Source organism: Abramis brama (genome assembly GCF_963993115.1).
Source record: "Abramis brama genome assembly, chromosome: 25".
Taxonomy (NCBI): Eukaryota; Metazoa; Chordata; class Actinopteri; order Cypriniformes; family Leuciscidae; genus Abramis; species Abramis brama.
The window spans coordinates 24,582,459-24,604,989 of NC_139987.1; the positions used below are offsets into that span (position 1 = coordinate 24,582,459).

The 22,531-nt window shown below is 38.9% G+C and overlaps 4 protein-coding genes across 5 annotated transcripts; all 4 read right to left on the reverse strand.

The window, feature by feature from the left end:
- Window positions 1–1,459: 1,459 nt before the first annotated feature.
- On the reverse strand, window positions 1,460–6,555 carry LOC311076341 (B-cell CLL/lymphoma 7 protein family member A-like). The gene is made up of 6 exons (XM_084104473.1): window positions 6,384–6,555; window positions 5,220–5,301; window positions 5,041–5,134; window positions 4,360–4,506; window positions 2,479–2,579; window positions 1,460–2,387 (listed from the first exon to the last, which is right to left on the reverse strand). The coding sequence occupies exons 1-6, from the start codon at window positions 6,473–6,475 to the stop codon at window positions 2,316–2,318; spliced, it is 588 nt and encodes a 195-aa protein (XP_083960599.1). The 5' UTR covers window positions 6,476–6,555; the 3' UTR covers window positions 1,460–2,315.
- A 1,004-nt stretch (window positions 6,556–7,559) lies between these two features.
- LOC311076340 (hydroxycarboxylic acid receptor 2-like) lies at window positions 7,560–8,546 on the reverse strand (the record flags this gene model as incomplete). The annotated part of the gene is made up of 1 exon (XM_084104472.1): window positions 7,560–8,546. The coding sequence occupies one exon, from the start codon at window positions 8,544–8,546 to the stop codon at window positions 7,560–7,562; it is 987 nt and encodes a 328-aa protein (XP_083960598.1).
- Window positions 8,547–16,330: 7,784 nt separating this feature from the next.
- LOC311076933 (hydroxycarboxylic acid receptor 2-like) lies at window positions 16,331–17,263 on the reverse strand (the record flags this gene model as incomplete). Its single annotated transcript, XM_084105440.1, has 1 exon — window positions 16,331–17,263. One exon carries the CDS (start codon window positions 17,261–17,263, stop codon window positions 16,331–16,333), a length of 933 nt encoding a protein of 310 aa, XP_083961566.1.
- Window positions 17,264–19,273: 2,010 nt separating this feature from the next.
- On the reverse strand, window positions 19,274–22,456 carry denr (density-regulated protein). 2 transcript variants are annotated; one of them, XM_084104560.1, is made up of 8 exons: window positions 22,294–22,456; window positions 21,438–21,548; window positions 21,317–21,336; window positions 21,070–21,154; window positions 20,601–20,711; window positions 19,890–20,006; window positions 19,663–19,802; window positions 19,274–19,575 (listed from the first exon to the last, which is right to left on the reverse strand). In XM_084104560.1, exons 2-8 carry the CDS (start codon window positions 21,535–21,537, stop codon window positions 19,531–19,533), a joined length of 618 nt encoding a protein of 205 aa, XP_083960686.1. In that variant the 5' UTR covers window positions 21,538–21,548; window positions 22,294–22,456; the 3' UTR covers window positions 19,274–19,530. The 2 variants fall into 2 exon arrangements, with proteins under 2 accessions (XP_083960686.1, XP_083960687.1); XM_084104561.1 differs by having other exon boundaries at window positions 22,409–22,446.
- Between the last annotated feature and the right edge of the window lie 75 nt (window positions 22,457–22,531).

Here is a 22,531-nt window from a genome sequence, read left to right on the forward strand (position 1 = left end):
TTCTTGTCATTGTCTGGATACATTGAGCCTTCTGACTACACATTCATTCTGTGAAAAGCATTTAGTCATTCATTAACATCAAATAACAATTCTAGCCACAGTTCTAGGGTGTTTCTGTGTGGTTGCTAAGGTGTTCACTATGTTGCTAAGGTGGTTGGAGTATCTTCCCTCAAGTCTCTCAATTTCACGCAAGGGTGATCACCAAATTCCCATCCTACAACTCCCAAATAAAACAGAAGGGGCCCAGTCAATAATTCATGTCTCTTTAAAATGCTGCCCGATTAGACCAATCTGAACCCCACTAAAATATTAACTTTGATTAGAATTTGATGCTTTTTTTCTACATAAAAAATATGATTAGGTGCAATAAAAGCAACACTTAAGTGTATTTTGGATGTTTTCTTTCCATTAGTTTGAAACACCACTTGAAAAAGTCAAATAGCCAAAAATCTCAAAATTGGCAGATGCATGTAAAAAGTGTTTTTGTCTGTAAATCACATTATGTTTGAGGAATGTCTTTTAAATAGAAAACAAGATTACAGACAGTTGGCTTAGTTCTATATGAGCCCTTTTCCACCACATAAGGAAAACAAATCATGCTTTTGTCAATCAAAGTGAAGTCGAATGAGTCGTAGGATGAAAAGTTTAAATTTTGACAGTCATAATTATGAGATAAAGTCATTTTCGATGTATGCATAATTAAGTAGCCTATGCCATAATTGACCTTTTATCTCATAATTGACTTGTCATAATTTTGACGTAGTATGGCACAATTTCGACTTTTTATGTCACAATGCTTTAATATAATTCATTATGTCAGCATCGGGTCATTTTCCATGACAGCCAAAAGTTTTATCAAACAAATTATTTATGTTTTGTGAAAGGCAGAAACTTGTACGAGCTCACGAGACAAAAAATAAAATCCAAAACCGTTGAAGTGGCTGGAAAAGCGCGCGCACAGGTGGACGCCAGATCTGAGGTAAGACATTTCACGGCGAATTACATAAATGGCTTTTAAATGTTATAACATTTATGAGTAAAGGTGCGGTAATTTTTATATTTGTTCGACGAATTTCCGTGGGCGGAATCCAGAGAGCGACATTTTTCCCAAAGTAACGGACCGTCCCTGAACAGGCCTAATCAGTACAAATTTGAATTCAGTACAACGGATTAGTTGAAACAAGTCTTATATTTGATCTACCTTTCTCTTTATAATACTTTTGTGTTTGGTAGATGCTTTAAATTACAACGTTCGTATCAAAAACATTTCGGCAAATGTTGTACAAGATCGCACGTGGTAATGCGGTAAAACGTCGTTAGGGGGCGTGCTGTCAAATTGAATAAACCGTTCTCAACCTTTTCGATTTTTCATAATCTTCAATTTATTTATTTTTACCATCAAAAAGCATATAAATACTAAACTACATAATATATAATACTATAAACTCCACAGCCTTCGATGTGTTAACGTTTTTTATTAAAACAAATTTAATATGCTAAAAACAAGCACTAATGATGGAATAAATAAAAGCAAAATTAATCAACTGTACAAGACAAAATCATTTCAAGAAATCATGGTCCCAATGTACCTAGAGTATTTCATCATCATGAGTTCCTTGTACGTTAAATCAGATTAAAGTCAAAGTGGATTCATTGTTGAAAACGACCATTTAAAAACTGCCAGATTGTGTAAGTGGATTTATCGTCCATCGATCAAGATTAAAGTTCCAGCTCAGCTGGTTTGGAAATGAGGTATATTGAGTCGTTTTGACATGTAACAAAATATTCTTCCTTTTAAAAAAACAAAATAAAACAAGCCACAAAAAAAAAGAAAAAAAAAAAAGTAAAAATGCACACATCATTGAGCCAGAAGGCACACAAACCAGTAGAGAATCTATGGACAAACCAAGCACCTGTACTATAACCATACAACAACCTTTGCAAAGTAGTTAGAAAAACAACTAGTAGACTCATTGAATTAAATAATAAAAGACTTAAAACGAAAATGATGACAGCAGCAAATCCACCTTTCATCTTGACAAATCTATGCAGTGCATTGACTCTTGTTACTGTTATACTAACGCTGTATGTCGTGCATGAGTTTGATGGAGCGAGGCTGCAGGTGTTTCACAGGATCAGGTCAGTCTTTCGGCCTCAGCACAGTGACGTCTGCAAACGCCCACTCCAGGTGAGAAGATGAAGAACAGGGCGAAGCTCTACTTGAAGATCAGGAATGGTTTGTTGAGTGGGATGCTTTTCCTCGTTGGTTTGTGACAGTGACGTGTTTAAAATATGTGGGAGCAAACTAGTCAGCTTTAGTCATCCAAGTCCTGAGAAGATGATTCTACTTTGCTTTTCTTTGTGGGTGGAGAACCATCTTCACTTTCCTAAAACACACACAAACAAAACATTTAGTCATTTTATCACCCTCAAGTCATTTCCAGTTTCTTCTGTTTTGAAGGTAAGTGATGCTTTCACCTGAGTGTTTGTCGAGGTGTCTGATGGGGACTCCTTCTCCTCTAATAACTGAGCATCTTTTTTGCTTGTTGAGGTCTCTGAAGGGGTGGAGTTACAATTCCCTGTAAAAAATAAAACACAACTGTGATACATCACATTTATTTCAGCTGGTAGAACTCAAGATACAGCGTTTCAAATACCATCTATACCAGGGATTGGCCCTTGAAATCCACTTTCCTGCAGAATTTACCTCCAACCTTGATTAAACTCAGCTTTCTGCAACTTTCTAGTAATCCTGAAGACTTAAGCTATGTCTGAAATCGCCCCCTATACCCTCATTCACTATTCCCTGTAATATTACTCCACTAATATAGTCCACTTGAAGGAGTGAATGAAAACAAGTGAGTGAATTCAGACACCAAAGGCTGCTGCTTTTGTGTAGTTTATGCTTGCTGTTAAATAATTTGAGCACTTCTTGTGTTGTTTTTGCCTCTTCATGATGACTCGCTTAATTTAGTCCTAAATTATAAGTCACTTTGGACAAAAGTGTCTGCTAAATGACTAAATGTAAATGTAATCATTTGAAACTTAGCAAACTGGCAGCTCCAGTAGTAATGAAAAGATTAATCTTTAGCTCTGTCATGGAAACTAGCATGTATAAACCTTAATTAAACAAGGAAAATACGAAGGTTTGATATGAAGCTGTAGCCACATTGGACCAGCAGTTTGCAAAATGGATGCATAATGCACAGTGCATTATGGGTATTCTCTAGCTGTTGAGCATTATGGGAATGAATGAGTGCACTTGATAGCGTCCACTATGGTTTCATACACCACTACAAATAGATTTACTTTGAAATAGTGCCCTATTTAAGGGTATAGGGGGCGATTTCAGACACAGCCATTGATTAGCTTGCTTAGGTGCGTTTGATTAGGGTTGGAGATTAATCTCTGCAGGAAAGTGGACCTCGAGGGCCAGAGTTAAAGGAGAACTCCGGTCAATTTTAACATTGAGCTCATTTTTTTTGCAAATTTGGAGTGCTGTCAGTACAGAGAACAACGACAAAAATCGGTGTTGCCTACACCGTGTTATCCTCTTTTTAAAATTTGCACCCTGTTGACTTCAATGGGGCAAGTTTTAAACCTGCTTTTAGCCTCTTAACATCCTTGATGTGTCATTACAAGTGCACAGCCAATGTGAGTGATTCCTTCAGAGTGAACACGGGTGAATCTGACTGCAGTAGATGTGAAAGATATGAATACAAATTTAAATTTAATTTAAATGAATAAAAGTTAATTCGGCCAGCGCTCATACCTGTATTTATTTCCTGTTTTCGGTCGAAGTCCACAGTAGTCGATTGTCGAGTTCTCCACTGTTGCTTAGTTACCTATGATCACGCGAGTGAACTCGACAATCGACTACTATGGACTTCGACCGAAAACAGGATGTAAATACAGGTATGAGCGCTGGCCGAATTAACTTCATTTTTATTCATATCTTTCACATCTACTGCAGTCAGATTCACCGTGTTCACTCTGAAGGAATCACTCACATTGGCTGTGCACTTGTAATGACACATCAAGGATGTTAAGAGGCTAAAAGCAGGTTTAAAACTTGCCCCATTGAAGTCAACAGGGTGCAAATTTTAAAAAGAGGATAACACGGTGTAGGCAACACCGATTTTTGTCGTTGTTCTCTGTACTGACAGCACTCCAAATCTGCAAAAAAATGAGCTCAATGTTAAAATTGACCGGAGTTCTCCTTTAAGAACCCCTGATCTATTCTAATAAAGTCAAGCTCCTTTAATATTATGTGAACACAACATTAGAAAGCCTTAGAGATCTCAAAAAGCCTTAATACATTTATTTGTGCAAGCATGAGATTTATTTGTGTGATCACACCTTTGTCAGGGGATGGCGTGTGTTCCGTCTTGCACTTGTTTCCATCAGCGTGAGCAGTAGTGGCCTCTGGTGTCGGGCTCGTGCTACAGCTGTTCTCCATCTTCACCGGAGAGGAATCGGCTATCGAGCTCTGATTACTGTTCTCATCTATAAGGGAAACCGCAGCTTGACATTTAAGGGTCAGTACTGTCAAATTATGTTATGCACATCCTTAAAATCTTGGCTTGGTTAAAGGATTAGTTCACTTTCAAAAAATGTTTTGCTGATGATTGACTCAAACCGATGTCATCCAAGATATCCATGTCTTTCTTTCTTCCGTCGAAAAGAAATTAAGGTTTTTGAGGAAAACATTCCAGGATTTTTCTATTTTTTATATATATATATTTTTTTATATAGAAAATGACCGATTGTTTCACTAGATAAGACCCTTATTTCTCGACTGGGATCGTGTCGAGACTTTGAAGCTGCATTGAGACGGACATTTGAACCTTCTTTGAACATTGGAATAGTTGGTTGCCATTGAAGTCCATTCTGTGTAGAAAAATCATGGAATGTTTTCCTCAAAAACCTTAATTTCTTTTCGACTGAAGAAAGAAAGACATGGATATTTTGGATGACATCGGGGTGAGTAAATTATCAGCAAAACATTTAATCCTTTAAGAGACTCTTCCTCTGACTGACCGTGCATGTCCATCATTCCCGGAGAGGAACTGTTCTCTGGAGTCGTCAACTCCGATCCATATTTCTCCTCTCTGCCCTTCTTCTTTTTGTTCTTCTGTAGAGCAGACAAGAGGCCAGACAAAATATCGATGAACTACAACTTCATAAAAGGAAACAATACACAATATTCACACACTTACGTCGTCTGACTTCGGTTCAGTCACTGGAACCCATTTGAAGATGCGTAGGGAAGTGTCTCCAACCGTCACCCATTTTTTCTCCCTGTAAATAGTTAAAGCAAAGGTCTAAAGCATGGAAAGAAGTTCAATGCCTAAATAGCTTTGACTACTGGTTAACATTATCCAATAGATCACGTGGCCTCAGCAGAAATGGAAAATCATTTAAGAGGAACTCACATTCTGATTTGAAAAGGCAAATATTTTCATTGGAATAATGATGAATTGTGCACAATAAGACCTGGAATGCTTATTAAAAATTTAAATGGGTCATTACTAATTTTGCATTGCCTTTAAGTAAATATCCACTTAAATTAACCTGACATAGCATACCATGTAATATACGATGATAGCAAGGGCCATATGCAGCACAATCAATATATAAAATGAAAATAGATAATTAAAAAAATAGCACATCCAATAAAAAGAGATAAATAATGTAATCAAAATGCCCGTGATTACATTATTGTGCGAGAAAAACAAGGTAAAATGTTGTGCTTCATCAACAAATCCTTGCACTCCAAATATTTTTTTCTTATGAAATGAAAAATAAACAGGCAAACATTAGTCTAAATGTAAAATGTATAAATATAACAATCTTACAAAAGACGTCTTTTACATGTTTAATGTTGATAATGAAATATATCAGGCATGCATTGCTAACTTCCCTGTCCCAGCCCCCACAGCGCTCCATGTGTTCAGTTTTATTTGATGTAAAGAGACTCTGAGCTGCATTTCAACTCGCAGTGTGTTACAGCGACTGTGACTCTCGCGTGCACAGGTGAGTTTGTCTAGTCTTTCATCCCCCAAAACGCACAGATGTTACACATTCACAGTGCGCCAAACTGCATTGAGAAATGGCTTCATGTGACTGCAACGAAATGGCTTCTGGGTTCAACCCACTTCATCTCCATCAGAAATCCCCCCCCAAAACATTCATTTTTAGTGTATGGTGTCGGGTGCGCGCACAGCACCTGGCGTGCGCTCGAGTTCACTTGGAAATTGCGCTCAAAAATGACCCATATAATTTCACTTTCTGTCCTTCTCGTTTGTTCTTTCTGTCTCCTCCCCCACAAGCGCATTTTTTTCTCTCCGGTGGAACAAACAGGGCTTTTCCCGCGATCTTACCATTTTCGCACTTTATCAATAGCGGCCATAACCCGTTTGATGTCATCTTTGGCTCTGCTCCGGGTCTCCGCGCGCACTGACCTGCCAGACATTCCCGCCACTCGATAATATTTTTAAGCTCGCCGGCAGTTCATACACACACACACACGCACACACACTCGCATACAGTGAACGCTGGGCCGGGAGCGCGCCTGCGCCAAATACACAACGAGCGAGTCCTACAAAACTCGATTCAAAGTCTTTTGTTCTTTCGGCGTGTTGTGCAATAATTAACGAACACCTTTAAACGTTCGTTTTAATGAATGGGTTTGTTTGTCAGTTGGTAGCTACTTTTGTACGTTTATAAAACACTGAATGAAAACGTATTTTTTAATTCAATATTTCATAACGACGTTTCTGTTTCAATATTAAAATCCATGTTAATATCCATAGACATTTTATATGTCTATATAAGACTTTAAACAATCATAACAATTATTGATATTATCAATAACTTTTAACAGTATTAAATTAAAATAGGCTACTAAATACTATAACTAAATCCATAATAATATTTTATTTGATATTACTACTAATCAATATGAATTATTATATAATACAATATTATATTAATACAATACAAATAATATCAATATTAATGTTTTGTTATACACAAATACACAAAGACTTGCCTTAACTATTGTTCAATTAAATATGTGTACTTGAAAAAGTGAAGGCATATATATATATATATATATTTCAATCCTAATTAAGCAACTTATGTAGTAACTGATTTAAAATAGTTTTTTTATCATGGAAAAATATAGCAAATATGACAACATAGGGCCATTCAGTGATAGAGATAAAACAATAAAAAAGTGTGTCATTGAATATTTGCATATAATGTTAATTTAAGTACATTTTAAAATTAAATAATCAGACAGGGAACTAATAAAGACATTTATTAAAGTATTACTGAAGTCATCTGTGGAGGTGATTATTTTAAATAAATAGACAGTCTAGTCTAACGGCAAGGACAGAATATTGCTAAATATTATAAATGTTTATGAAGGTTGTCACAAATGGGTGCTTACATGAATATGCAGTAGCAGCTATTGTTTACATCAGAATAAGTATTATGAATTATAAACTATGTGACTTTTTAATGTCAAAACTACATAGTGAAAATCCACTTGTTTAAGAGACATTAGCTGATACTGTAACAGAACTATGATTGTACTTCTCACTGTCCTCATCCTCCATTTTCTTTCCAAGAAGTTTCATGTAGAGTTTCTTGAGGGATCCACTGAACGCAGGGCTGGAAAAATAATAAACGATGGGATTGAGCACGCTGTTAAAGTAGGTAAAGCAAACAGTAGTGTAAAAAGCCACATTTGCATCACGGAAAAAGTGGCACTCGTTGTGCCAGCTCTTCAGCACCCACACTGCGATACGAGAGACGTTGCTTGGGAAGAAACATATAATGAAAACCAGAGCAACTGCTAAAATAAACTGCACTGCCCTCTTGATTTTGCCCTGTGTGTCCACTGTCTTGCTCTTCAGTTGCCACGTAATACAAGCTGTACAATAGACAACAATGCACGTGGGCACAAAGAACTGGATAACGTAGAATGAATTGTGCCAGTCGGACAATGCATTGTGTCCCAAACATATGTTGAAGCTCTCGCACTGTGTGCGGTTGTTTCGATAATAGAAATGTTTGTCTGTTAACAGGTAGACAGTAAAGGCTATGATGAGACCCCACAGGCCAACAGAGACCCATAGGGCGTAGCGCAGACCCATGTGGTTGATGCGGTTGTGAGGGTGGACGATCTTCAGGTATCGATCAACAGCGACAGCAGTGAGGAAGAAAATACCGGCAGCTCTGTTGGCAGCCAGAAGAAACAGCAAAATACGGCAGAAAGCGTCTCCGTAGACCCAGTCCTTGCCCCTGCGGTAGTAGTCGGCCCTGAAAGGAAGGCAGAAAAGGACCACAGAGTCCGCCACAGCCAGGTGAGCTAGATAAATAGAATTGGGCTTCCAGGTGTCCATGTGGAAGAAGAACATCGAGAGGGCGAGGACATTCCCCATAAGGCCAAGAATGAATTCGACGAATAGTACAGGAGGTAGGACTTCGTCCAAGATGGGTGCATCGAAAGCGCAGCACTTTGAGGAGTTGTCCATGATTCTTATTCTGCTGTAAAACCAGCCGAGAGTCGGAGAACTTCAGATCTTTATTGTTTGGTCTCAGTACTGAATATGCCAATGATTCCCCCAAGACTTGGTCTTAAAGATGTTTGCTCCAGAGGCGTGGCTATGTGTGGACAAGGGTGGGCAGTGCCCATCCAATTGGAAATCAGTCAAATTAATGTTTTAGCTTAGATTGGCTTTTATATTTCTTTCTAATTTTTTTATTGGGTATTTAGGTCTCAAGCGTAGAAGAGGCGTAGTCGGGAACCTAAACAGTCACTGTTTAATGAGGGTACAGAACCTTTTCATTCAAACAGTGCAGGTAGACGGTGCACTTATTTTAAAACCTACCAACGTAATTTACACACCTATTTTTGTTGAACCATGTCTAGATAAAATCTTTCTTGTTTCAATTGATTTTAGTTGTGTACTATATTTGGCCTCATATGAGGATATACTTATGTAGCTGAATTGTGCATTACACAGCGGTGGCATAAGCGTCATTTACCCTTCGCTTGGTATTGCTATGGACAGTTTTTCTTTGTTGAAAACAGGGAAAGAATCCTTGCAGCAAGGTTAGTTAAGTTCTAATTAATGTTTTATTTTGTTAGGTTATGATGTTGCCAGTGTCAGTGCTGGACATTTTGCTTCATCTGTGGCAGATGGTTGGGTAAGTTACTCAGAAAAATCCATTACAGCTTACTAATTACTTCTCTGAAATAGTAATATGATTGCTTATGTCATTGAAGACACATTACTAGCAATTTTACTTTTAAATAAAACCCCTACTAACAATTTTATACTAGAGGGAAAAAAGCTTTTACTGTAAAAGCAGTGTGTCAGTGATTGTATTTTCTTCTATATGCATGTGTTCACAAGTAGCCTATATGTGTGTTCCTGAGACGAGTCTCATGCTCTGTTAAATTGTTGAGTTTACAGAGAAGGGATGCTCTGATTCGATTTTTTTGTAGACGATACCAATTACTGATTTCTTGTCATCTGAATCAGTCGATATAGATTCCGAAACATATTTTTAAGCTTTTAACATAAGCGCTATCATAACCTTACATACATGTGTAAGCTTATGATCACTGTTAACTGAATTAAAGTAATACCAGCTGTTGCATAGTTTTTGTTGATAATGATATCGTAGATTATTTGATATTCAAATGAACAATCACAAAAATATTTGTTTTAGTTTAATAACTTTTAATAAACCCAATAAAAAAAATGTGTGATGCGATGCCCATATATTCAAGCATTACATTGTAATTTTCATTGTGATGGTAGTGTTCATCTCTCATACTGTCTACATGTGACTGTCCTATAAAAATAAAGGGAAAAAAATTTTTTTTATAAAAGAAGATTGATTTTCCTGGCAAAATGTTATTGAATTTTTTTTTTTCTTAACAAGCATACAAGACTTTATTTGCCCACCTCACATATCCAGATGCCCACCCCTGGGTGTCATCCTCGTAACATCACTGGTTTGTTCACATGCAAAGGGTGTAGCTGTAAGCATCTGCATGGACAACAACCCCAGGTGTGGTTGGTAAATGGTCTCAAGGGGCATTTGTGCCTCTTATGGAGTTAATAATCATATGTGATCTGTTCATGTTTTTCGCACCTTTTTCAGGGAATGGCGTATATTCTCCCTTCCAATTGTTTCCGTCAGTGTGAGCAGGAGCGATGGATTCTGATGTAAGGCTTGTGCTACAGATGTTCTCCATCCGTACTGGAGAGGAATCAGCTTTTACGCTCTGACTGCTGTTTTCATGTAAGGAAAGAAACACCAAATCATCTGAGTGAATGAATAGAGTGCAACAGTTGGGTTCCGGAACTAAAAACATAGGGAAATTGTTTTAACTTATATAAACCTTTAAAAACAGACCTGTGAGCTATGAGGTTGTTAATCGAAGATATTTTGCTTCTGTCGAACCCGTCAGCCAGCATTATCTCAACTTATTCTAATAATCATGTTGAACAGTGGAATTCGAGGTGAAAAATGTACTCGGTTACTAACATACCCTCGGTTCACTGAGAGTAACGGGAACGAGTATTGCGTCGCTAGACTCTATGGGAAAATTCCTTTTCTCGAGAATATTGAAGCCTTTATTTTAAAACGCAGTGCAGCTGCACAGCCAGCACAGTGCAGAGTTGTATAGCATGCTGATTGGCTGGGCTGCTGGAACTGCACCAACCTATGGCGAAGTGGCGAGGACGTGCAAACCTATCAGGGCGCTTCCTGCCGCGATTGCGCGTGCAGAAACCCGCCAGAATGGGCGTGTCTGCTGACTATATAAGCGGTCCATTTCACCATAGGAATCAGGTTAAATCGACTGAAGCAACAGTACCTGAATGTGAAGCTTAATAGCACGGCCATCTACGCAATACTCGTTCCCGTTACTCTCAGGGAACCGAGGTTACGTTAGTAACCGTGTACGTTCCCTTTCGAGAACGGTTCACTCGTATTGCTTCGCTAGATGCTATGGGAACCCATTTCAAAATGCTGTGCTATTAGCTGAGACTTCGCTCTGAACTACCGTCTGGGGCTGTAAAGCCTGAGGCTTATAGTAGAACTAAAAGTCAAAATCCAATGGGGACCGGACCGATGTCGGAGCCCACGAAGGGATACCTAGAGGTTTGGGCCCTTCAGGGGCCAAGATCTCCCAGATAGAAAGGACTTGTGCCTAAAATCTTACAAATGTGGACGGCGAAGACCAACCGGCCGCCGCGCAAATGTCTTCAATTGGTATGCCACTGGACCATGCCCATGAACAGGCCATGCCCCTTGTGGAATGGGCCCTGACGCCTATGGGGCATTGAAGGCCCATTGAGGCGTAGGCTAAAGAGATAGCGTCCACTATCCATCGTGACAATCTCTGCTTCATGAGCGGGAGCCCTTTGTGTGGCTGCCGAAGCATACAGAGAGCTGTTCCGACTGTCTGAAGGGGGCCGATAGCGAAATGACCTGGGCTCTGAACAGAGTGAAGAGCACCTTGGGTACGTAGCCATGTCTTGGTTTGAGGATGACTTTGGAGTCGTTGGGCACAAACTCAAGGCAGGAAGCGTTCATGGAGAGCGCTTGTAAATTGCCCACTCACTTGACCAATGCTAGGGCTAGCAAGAGTGCGGTCTTTAAGTTAAAAAGAACGAAAGAGGCTTTAAGTCGGCCGTCTGAGGCGGCTCGAAAGGAGGTCCCTTAAGGGCCCTGAAGACCGTAGATGGGTCCCAGGTGGGTATAGAGGGAGGTCGAGGCGGGTTAAGCCTCCTGGCCCCTTTGAGGAAGCGCATTATCAGGTCGTTCCGAGCTGCATACCAGCCAGTGAACACTGACCACTTAAAGGGGCATTCCACCCATTTGAACATTGTTTTTTATTTAAAGTGGGTCATATATGTAGTCGAAATGTAAAATATATTTTGAATTTGGTGCCTTCGTGACCGAGGAAAGACAAAAAATAACTTCAGGACGCATTTGTATGAAAGACAACAACTCCCAGAATGCACCACATTGCACAGCTCCGCAAGCCACTCCCACTAATCCAGAAAGCGCATATCTGCCTATAAGAGAAATCACTCTTCCGTCTACAAGGCTAGCTACCACCAGAGCTTGAAATTCATTTCACACAAAATGTCTAGTTAGTTGGCGAACTCATTAGTGCATTACTCCTCGTTTGTATTTCTTTCGAAAAGGTGAATTATTGCATGGTACCTGGATGTTCAGTCAGAACATATGCGGTGCGAAACTAGGATAGTTCACAACACAAACGTCCATGTCCTCGTCTGATTCAGAGATTTCGTCCAGGAGAAATTGTCATCGTTGAAATTCTTTGCCGCAGACGGACTCTATCTCTGTGTTCGTAGCGGTTCGTAGTTGCATAGTGAGATCACCGGCGCCACCAGTCCGCCCTAACTCGAGCCAGTCCGGGCTCCTCGTCCACGGCAGGCAGGTCTTCTGCCTCGGCTGCTCTTCGCTATAATGCGGCTTGTAAAGGTAGCCACAAACACCTGATTCAAGCATCAGACTTCCGAAATCCTCTTCTTCTATATCATATTGAGCACTCTCCTCCGCTATTGTCATAACTTTACATCTGTCTCCACAGCGCCTGTTAGCTTAGCTTCAAACAAGATGGAGGATATTGCTTTCAGTTTCAGAGAGTAAAGTCCCACCCACTGATCTGTGATAGGTCTGTAGTGTGAGCGGTTCCCGCCCCCTGGGAAAGATGAGGAACGAGCGTCTGTAGTCTCAACAGAAATCCCCCCCTCTTACACTTCCTCCTACAATGACGCAAAATTATGATTTTTGCGTCATTGTAGGAGGAAGTGTAAGAGGTAAATAACAGATTTCTCCCGTCTCAGGGGAAAATGAGAGAGTGTTGCACGACCATTCAACAGTATGACTGGGTTTCTAACAATGCAAAGCTTAATGCTAATGGGTGGAGTGTCCCTTTAAGGGCATAGAGGCGTCTCGTTGACGGAGCCCTAGCCTCGGTGATAGTGCTTAGGACTCTTTCCGGGAGGTCCCCGGATACCCTTTGAGGGGCCATACATGGAGGGCCCAGGATGGGGGTGCCATACTGTCCTGTCCACCTGTGTGAGGAGGTCCTTCCTCAGCAGTATAGGCCAGGGAGCTGTCTCTAGCAGCTGCATCAACTCGGGGAACCATGTTTGGGTTCGCTAGAGAGGAGCTATTAGGAGGACTGCACACTTGTTTTCCCTGATCCGTTCAATGACTTGAGGGAGCTTCAAGACCGGAGGGAATGCGCAAAGAGGACAGCTGGGCCATTTGTGGAGGAAGGTTTTTAGGGCTAGAAAGACTGCTCTCATTTTGAGGCAGTTGATATGTAGGCGCTTCTCCGAGCTCGACCAGAGGCTGAGCAGAGGCTGAGGCCGTACAGAGCCCCCCAACCTAGGTTGGAGGCATCCGTCGAAATCACCTTCCTCCTCGAGACTAGACCCATGCTTACACCAGACTGGTACCAGCTGGTGTCTTTCCAAGGGGCCAGGGCTTTGATACAGCCGTGGTTTACCCTGATGTGTAGGTGGCCGAACCGCCACGCATGAACCGGGACTTGGGGCTTTAACCAGCGCTGAAGGGGACGCATATGCAATAGGCCTAATTGGAGTACTGACGATGCGGGGCTTCCGTGCCCTTTGAAACGTTCTGAGGGACAGATAAGAGCCCGCTTTGAACGAAGCAGCTAGCTGTTGAATGGAGAGAGCACAGTCTGGCATGAGCCATGAGTCAATAACTGTTCCCAAGAAGGTTAGCCAACATGTAGCCATGTTCATGGTCAGGTTCATGTTTGTGCTTCTTCTCTTCAGTTCACCCCACTCATTTTCTATAGGGTTCAATTTAGGGTACTGGGACGGCCATCATGGCAGAAGCTTCATTTTGTGCTCAGTTACCCATTTTTGTGTTGATTTTGATGTTTGTTTTGGACCTTTGTCCTGATGGAAGATCCAGCCACGGCCCATTATAAGATTTCTAGCAGAGGCAGTCAGGTTTTGAGTTTTTGTCTGTTGGTATTTGCTAGAATCCATAATCCCATGCATCTGAACAAGATGTCCAGGACCCCCAGCAAAAAAATAGGCCCACTACATATAAGATCCAGCAGTATATTTAACCGTAGGCATGGGGTACTTTTTATCCCTGTTATCCCCAAACACATCGGGTGGATTTGCTGCCAAAAAGCCCTTTTTTGTTTCATCTGACCATAGAATCCAGTCCCTTTTGAAGTTCCAGTCATGTCTGACAACTGAATATGCTGGAGTTTATTTTTGGAGGAGTGAGGAGGATTTTTCTTGAAACCCTCCTAACAACATGTTGGGGTTGTTTGATATATATTTTTTTAGGCTTTCTGACCCCCAAGACTCAAGTAATCTCTGCAATTCTCCATCTGTGATCCTTGGAGAGTCTTTGGCCACTCAAACTTTCCTCCTCACTGTGCATTAAGACAATATAGACACACGTCTTCTTCCTGGCAGATTCGTAACATCTTTAGTTGATTATAACTTCTTAATTATGGCCCTGATGGTCAAAATGGGGATTTTCAATTCTTTCGCTATTTTCTTACAGCCACTTTCTATTTTGTGATGCTCAACAATCTTTTGATGCACATCAGAACTATATTCTTTGGTTTTACTCATTGTGATGGATGATTAAGGGAATTTGGCCTTTGTGTTTCCTCATATTTAAACACTTTTGAAACAAGAAGTCAAAGCTAGACAATTTCATATTCCTAGTCACCCCGGGGTGCTAAAAAAAGGTAAATATTAATGGGAATATACTTCAGAGATATTTTACTTGTATAAAATTATGGGGGTGCCAACAATTGTGGCCAACGTGTTTTGGAGATAAACATTTATTTCATAATGTGATTTGTATAATAATGTAAATTTCTCCAATGAAATTAGATGGATCATCATCCAAAATATCTTATATAAAAATGCATATGCAAAAATGCAGGCTCAGAGGAAAGGAACAGAAAGATTTAATGCAGAAATTAAATGCAGATTTAACACTGATATCAAGGTTTGCAGTCAGGATTGTATTCTCTATATTTCATTTGTGATTAGATTTGTTATAATTTTGTTCACTTCTCAGTTTTCCCCTGAAACTCTTTCTCTATTCTGTTACCTGCTTTACATATATTCATAATGGCATGATTACCCTGAAGGATTCACCTTCTCTCATCATTTCAAAGCTCAAAATCTGTCTGTGACACTCCCTCTTCTGGATTTTAGTGGTAAGACATAGATAAATTCACACTGATTGCAAAATCTGCATGGATTATATATACATCATGGGTGTAGAACACAAATTTGTTCTTCATGAGATCAGAAAAGTGTCTGAAATTTGATCAAAGCCAGTCTTTCAAATTTCAAGATTGTACAACATAAACAGTAATTTTATGTCTGCAAATATTTGTTCGTTCAACTATTTATTTGCAATTTTGTTAAATATTTGTCTAAAGAGCATGAACGCCTAATTGAATTCAAACTTGTTCATCAGTTAATAAGAAGAATATTTATTTACAGTTTCCCCCCCCCCCAAAATTCATAAAAGCAGGCAATTTAAAACACAGAGATCATAAATGCAAGCAGTAAATTTGTTCAGAATATGTGTGTGAAATTATAGCTCAAACTGAACAACAGCTCTAAGCTGATGCTAATAAAATTAAGTGTTGTCCAATAAAAGAATCACACAGGAAAACTAAGAGGACAATTGAAGATATTTAATAAATGCTTTATTGATGTATTTTGCCTATATGCAGTAGAAAGTGTATTAAGCTAGTCATAAGGTCAGGGAGATTATTACAAATAAATATGTTTACTGCATAATCATATTTATGATGCATTGAATAACTAGTAACAAGTCAGTTTTCCAAACAAACAGTGACAAATATGTAATAAATGTTTAGAAATAACTCAACAACTGTTTACAATATATAATGTGTAACATTTAATAATTTTTTGAAGTTTGTCTCACATAGATTTGTTATATATATATATTGTCAGGTATCATTTACATTTAAATGAATATATATCCCACTTTATACATAGTGGCCCTGTCTCAAATGACACCCTTTACGTTAACTTTTTTGTGTTTGCATGCTAGTGTCTAAGTCCATGAGACTAGAGTGTCCAATTTGTCATTTTAGGCTTCAGTAACATGCTCACCAGTGCCCCCTTTGAATGCACTTTTTGAGGAACTGTGAGAGCTTAGGATTTGGGCCAGGGCCAGTGTCTACCTGAATATTGCCACAGAACTACAATTAATCCTCAATTTTCTTTCCTAGAAGTTTCATGAAGATTCTCCTAAAGGATCCACTGAACGCAGGGCTTGAAAAGTAATAGACGATGGGATTGAGCACGCTGTTGAAGTAGGTAAAGCAGACAGTGGTTTTGAACGCATCATTTGCCTCACTGAAATAGTGGCACTCGTTATACCAGAGCTTCAGGACATACATGGCGATACGCGAGATGTTGCTTGGGAAGAAACATATAACGAAAACCACAGCCACTGCTAAGATAAACTGCACTGCTCTTTTGATTTTGCCCTGTGTGTCCACTGTCTTACTCTTCAACTGCCATGTAATGCAGGTTGTGCAGAAGATTACAATGGCCGTGGGCACGAAGAACTGGATAACGTAGAACACATTGTGCCAGGTGAACCGTGAATTATTCCCAAAGCAGATGTTGAAGCTCTCACACTGCGTGTGGTTGTTTAGATAGTAGAAATGTTTGTCTGTTAAGAGATAGGCAGTCATGGCTATGATGAGACCCCACAGGCCAACAGAGACCCATAGGGCGTAGCGCAGACCCATGCGGTTGATGCGATTGAGAGGGTGGACGATCTTCAGGTATCGATCAACAGCGACAGCAGTGAGGAAGAAAATACCACCGGCTCTGTTGGCGGCCAGAAGAAACAGCAAAATACGGCAGAAAGCGTCTCCGTAGACCCAGTCCTTGCCCCTGCGGTAGTAGTCGGCCCTGAAAGGAAGGCAGAAAAGGACCAATGCGTCCGCCAGAGCTAGATGGGCAAGATAAATAGAATTGGGCTTCCAGGTGTCCTTGTGGAAGAAGAACATCGAGAGGGCGAGGACATTCCCCATAAGCCCCAATATGAATTCCGTGAACATTACAGGGGGAAGGAATTGGTCCAGCATGGGTGTTTCATAAGTGCAGCACATTGAGGAGTTGTTCATGATTATGATGCTGCTGTGAAACTAGACAAAAGTCAGAGAACTTCAGATCTTTTTACTGTTTCGTCTCATATGGCAAAGATTCCCATGAGACTTGTTCTTGAGATGTTTGCTCTCATGCAAATGGTGTAGCTGTAAGCATGCACAAGGACAACAAAAAACCCAGGTGTGATGGGTAAATGGTCTCAAGAGGAATTTGTGCCTCTTATGAATTTAATAATCACATCGCTCTACAACTTGGGACTCTCCAAAAGCACCATTAAAATGATTAAGAGTAGTATACTTTACACTTGGGCATACAATGAAAAACTGAATAATACAATTAACAAAGAACTTTTTGTTTTTGTTGAACATGATTTCGCATGTTTTGCTCCTGATGTAAGTGTTTGGATAAATCTCACAAAAAATGTCCAGGTTATATTTCAATCCAAATATTTTATATATATTTTTTAATAATAAAAAAAAAACTTTTTTGATTAGTAAGCTTTTTTTTATTTTTTTGCATTGTGACTATTTAATGACAATATAAGTCATTCAAATAAAATAAAGTTATATATACTATAATGACAATTAAGCACATATTTAATAAAAAAGAACATTTTTAAAATAAGCAGATATTGAAGTACAAATACTATTTTGATGTACACAATTATTCTTTAGAAATTTTATATTTTTTATAATTTGTATATATATTTGTATATATTACAGTATGCTATTGAAATGTGTGTGGGCCATTACTGACATTATTGCCAATAAATATAGCTCTTTTGATTTTAGGGTGAAATATAATCTGGGCATTTATTAAAAAAAATAAAAAAAATCTTCCCATATTATAGTAATGAGAACAAATTTTTTTTCGCATTACAATATTCTACTGAAATTTGTGAGGGCCATTATTGACATTATTGTTATAAAAATGTCACAGCTCAAAAAAAAACCTTATTTTTATTCATGCAAAATATATATTTTGTTTAAATTTGAATTTTTTACATGGGTCAAAGCAGGTTTGCTATGCATCCAAAAAATCTCCAGTGTATTTTTTACACGCCAACGGATCTCTCATATCTGGTTTAATTACTTAATCATTAAATAATAATCATATATGGACTTTAACAAACCCAAGTACAGAAACAACTAGAACAGAAATAAAGAGAAAATAGATCACATAGATACCTGAAGAAACGAGGCAAAATTTCAGTCAGAACATTTCAATAACACCAAGTAAACAAATGTTTTCTGTTAAGTTGTGAAGGTGGGAAGGCATGAAGATGCAGGGGGAGAGAGTTCCAGCATCTAGGGGCTGTTGCGCTGAAGGACCTGCTCCCCATGGAGGACATTGTGATTAAATTGGTACCAGAGGATTTGAGAGTCCGTCAGACTGAGCAGGAGTGTAGGGATGAATCTAATCAGCGGGGGTCTTTGAGCTGCTTACTGTACACCGCTGTGGACTAGTGGCATTGGAGGAGTGTAAGAGTTAGAACGTTGATTCAGCATGCATTGTAACTTCTGAACAGATATATTTTTGTAGAAATAAATGTGTGGCATTTCTGAAATTTTAAATGGCAGGTTGGCAAACATAAATGGATTTCCACCACCTATTGGACTGAAGCAAAGGAGAGAAATGCAAACGCTGTGATTTTTCTTTTGTTTTTGTACTATGGCTTAAAAATCAGGTTGGTTTTCACCAAAACTGATTGGAGCACTAGGAAAATTATAATTTAGCCGCATGGATATTTTGCTGACCCTTTTGTGTGCTTAATGAAACCATAAAGTAAGTCACAATTGTGTATTGTCATTGTATTGAATTCACCCTAATAGATATTCCTTAAATGATCTCCTTTTGTATTTTGCAGATGAAATAAAGTCTTATGGTTTCGGAACTATATGAAGGTGAGTAAATTTTTTTTTTGCGAACATGTAATGAATATACTTTTAAAATGGATATCTAAATCAAACTAAAGGCTACAGTGTTGCACTGGATTCAGCAATAAAAGAAACAATACACAACAGAAGTGTGTCGAATGAGACCGAAATTTATTAGTCTATTGTTTGCATGTGTGAAATGCTTTAAGTCACATCTTTCCAGACATTTGGCAACCAAGTGACAAAGCTGCTATCAAGAACTGAAAAACCCCAAGGATGAAGCCAAGTCCATGGAAATTCTATACAGTAAATAAAATAGATATAAAAGGGCTTTATGTCAATGTGTACATTTGGCCAGGTTTGCTGTGTCACGTCGCATCAGTTTCAGTAAAAGTGCATATGGGGCTTCACTTTTTGACCTCTCCAAGATCGTCGATGCTGTCGTCATCCACCTGTCGGATTAGAGAACATGTCAAGAAAAGCTTTGATAATGGTTCATCTGGTCGGATTGACCGCTGGGATCTGGGATGTTTGCTCACCTCAGGCCACTTTTCCTGGATGACGTCGATAATGTCATCTGTAAAGTCTCCCTGAATGATGATTTCGTCTTCTGCTGTCACTGAGGCACCACAGGAGAATTTCTGAGCAAAAAACCTCTGAGCCTCCTTAAGGTCGATGTCTGACGTGGACCACAGAATAACAAGTTACCACAGGGTAAAAATACATGAAAAACATTTAATACTTAATACTACAATCACAGCCTTACCGAAAGTGGCCATTCCACACACCCTCGTGACATATTTCTTTTTAGCTCTAGGGATTTTTGCTATCGTGATTTTTTGAGGGACGGTTTTCTTTTTCTGTTTGATTTGACCTCTTCCACCTGCAAAGGGAACAAAAATAAATAAATAAGAAAGACTTAAATAGCTAGAGAGAGAAAAATCTGTTATTTCCAGCAATTAAAATCAAGCTGAAATTAAACAAAATATAAATATTAGATTTAAAACTTAAATTAAAAATGAGAAATATTGCATTGGCAACTAACTGAAATTTGAATGAAGTTGAAGTATTAAAATTGAAATCAAAATAAATGAGCTAAATATAAATAAAAAAATAATAAAAATGGCAAAATGACCAACTTAAACTGAAAATATAAAAATAAAAGTATTAAAAATATCAATAAATACTATAATAGTATATAAATAATACTAAAATAACACTGAGATATGCTTGAATTAATATTGACATAAAAATTAAAGTGGCCTGGTATCGAAGATCATATCAATAACCAATGACATAAAACTTAAAAAAAATTCTAATAAATGTTTTAATTGGACAGTTAAGAGATTCAGGAACATTTTGGATGTGTGTAATGCCAATGGCCAAATTATGCAGATTCACACTTTGGGAGCACCATCGTGAGCACATGCAAATGCTTATGTTTATAGATGTCTAAATATAAAATTAAATGTTTAACCTCTCTTCTGTTTCTTCTTCTCCTCTTCCTCTCCTGCAGGGGGCACTTCTCCTACACCACCACCACCACCGCCTCCTCCGCCTCCTCTTGTTTCCTGTTTGAGTGCTGTACCTGTACAACAGCAGTGAACTTGGTTAGCAAAATACTGGCAAACTGATTCAACAGTGCATGTCATAAGGGTGCTGACCAAATATCACCCCCACCCCCATTTTTTTGTGACTTGTACCCCCGGTTTCACAGACAAGGCTTAAGACTAGTCCCAGACTAAAATGCATGTTTGAGCTGTTTTAGCTGAAAACAACTTGCACTGATATATCTTGTTTTGTCTCAAGATGCACATCAGTCATGTTTATTTCTAAGCACATTTATAAAAGCTACTTAAATATCCCAATTGAACTAAGGCTTAATCTAAGCCCTGTCTGTGAAACCGGGCCTAAATGAAAGTTGCTGTGAAAGAAAGTTCACTTACCAAGAGTCAGTTTAGCAAACACATCAGGAAAGTTCTTCTCAAGCCACTGTTTGCATTTGGCTGGCTCAGGCATGTACTCACAGTACTAGCAGAGCAAAGAGAAACGTTTGATTAAGTCACTTAATACCATCATACTCATACCATATGAAGCTTTCACTGAATAATTCTAACAACAACCACCATAGGTCAAGAAACAAGTAATAAAAAAAGAAGATTTTTTTTTTTTTAATGTTATGCATGTACTCACCTCTACTGGCAGGGAACAAACTGCAAGTAAAAGAGGACAGAAATTATAACATTATAAATTATTACATTTCATTTAGAAATGAGCATTTTCAATGCAGTGCAAAACTCATGTATTTGCTCACCTCCACAGTAGAGGACTTTCAGTGGGTATTTTGCATCTGGGTCGGCCCGATCCCCTTTATTTTCTGGTAAACCTGACTCTGCATTTTCAGTAGTAGCCATATTACATGAATCTACACAAACCATACAGAAGGGTTATTTTAGACTCTTAATTCGAGCTGATGCACGGTGGCTAACTGATACATGATAGCTTAAACTCTAAGCTATTATGCAGCAAAAAGCACACACAGCTTGAGGAAACTTAAGTTTGCAAAATAAAAATTGCAACACTGTCAAAACCAACAATATGGTGCCTTCATGACGTGCATAAAGAAATGTGGTCCGTCTGAAGATTATTATACTTAATTTATAATAGATATAACTAACTACACATCAGGCATACGTTTTGGGGTTGAAAGTAAAAGGACATAACCAAAGATGTGCAGATCTCTTCATCTAATTACAAAAGGCCCAGACAGCAGAGAAACCTTCCACATGTGCACTATTAAACAAACCTTGGGGAAAATCGTTATAATTGATTCAAATTCATTAAACTCTCAAAACATTCTATTTTGGATCATAAAAGTATGCATTTAAGCGCATGTAAACATATTATATGTCAAGTACCAGCAACACCCTAGTGGTGCTTTAGAGACACTAACCAACACACTAAGACCAGATGCAATGGCTCTGATCAAAGATACACTCTCATACGCATTCAAATATAGTTTAAACATCTTTCAGAGCCACTGACAGTGACTTAAACCATGAAACCTCCGCACAATGATCATCCATCTACACCACTGAGCTCCCATTCATTAGCCACCACTGCTAATCACAGCTCTCCTACAGCAGCCACGCGCTCAAACTCATACATACCCCGTCGGTATAATCTCAGTTTAACTTGCTTTTGAGTAACACCTTGATCATTATTACATTAACTATAGTTGTTGTTCTTTAACGGGTGAAAGAGTTTCACTGTTGCTCAGCACACCTTCTCTGTCTGATTTGGCTTTGGGTCCTGACAACGCCTGTCTGAGGCAGAGCAACAACTGCGTTTGCGCCTATGCCGTAATACGTACATACGTCGTGGTGGAGTATTTTAGGTTAATAGTGA

Coding starts and splice junctions, on each gene's coding strand:
- LOC311076341 (XM_084104473.1), bottom strand. CDS start 6,475: ATGTCTGGCAGGTCAGTGCGCGCGGAGACCCGGAGCAGAGCCAAAGAT. Junction 5,135..5,219: donor CTGAACCGAAGTCAGACGAC/GTAAGTGTGTGA, acceptor TCTGCTCTACAG/AAGAACAAAAAGAAGAAGGG. Junction 2,580..4,359: donor CACGCCATCCCCTGACAAAG/GTGTGATCACAC, acceptor TATTTTTTACAG/GGAATTGTAACTCCACCCCT.
- denr (XM_084104560.1), bottom strand. CDS start 21,537: ATGGCTACTACTGAAAATGCAGAGTCAGGTTTACCAGAAAATAAAGGG. Junction 21,155..21,316: donor TTTGTTCCCTGCCAGTAGAG/GTGAGTACATGC, acceptor TTGCTCTGCTAG/TACTGTGAGTACATGCCTGA. Junction 19,803..19,889: donor GTGTGGAATGGCCACTTTCG/GTAAGGCTGTGA, acceptor GGTCCACGTCAG/ACATCGACCTTAAGGAGGCT.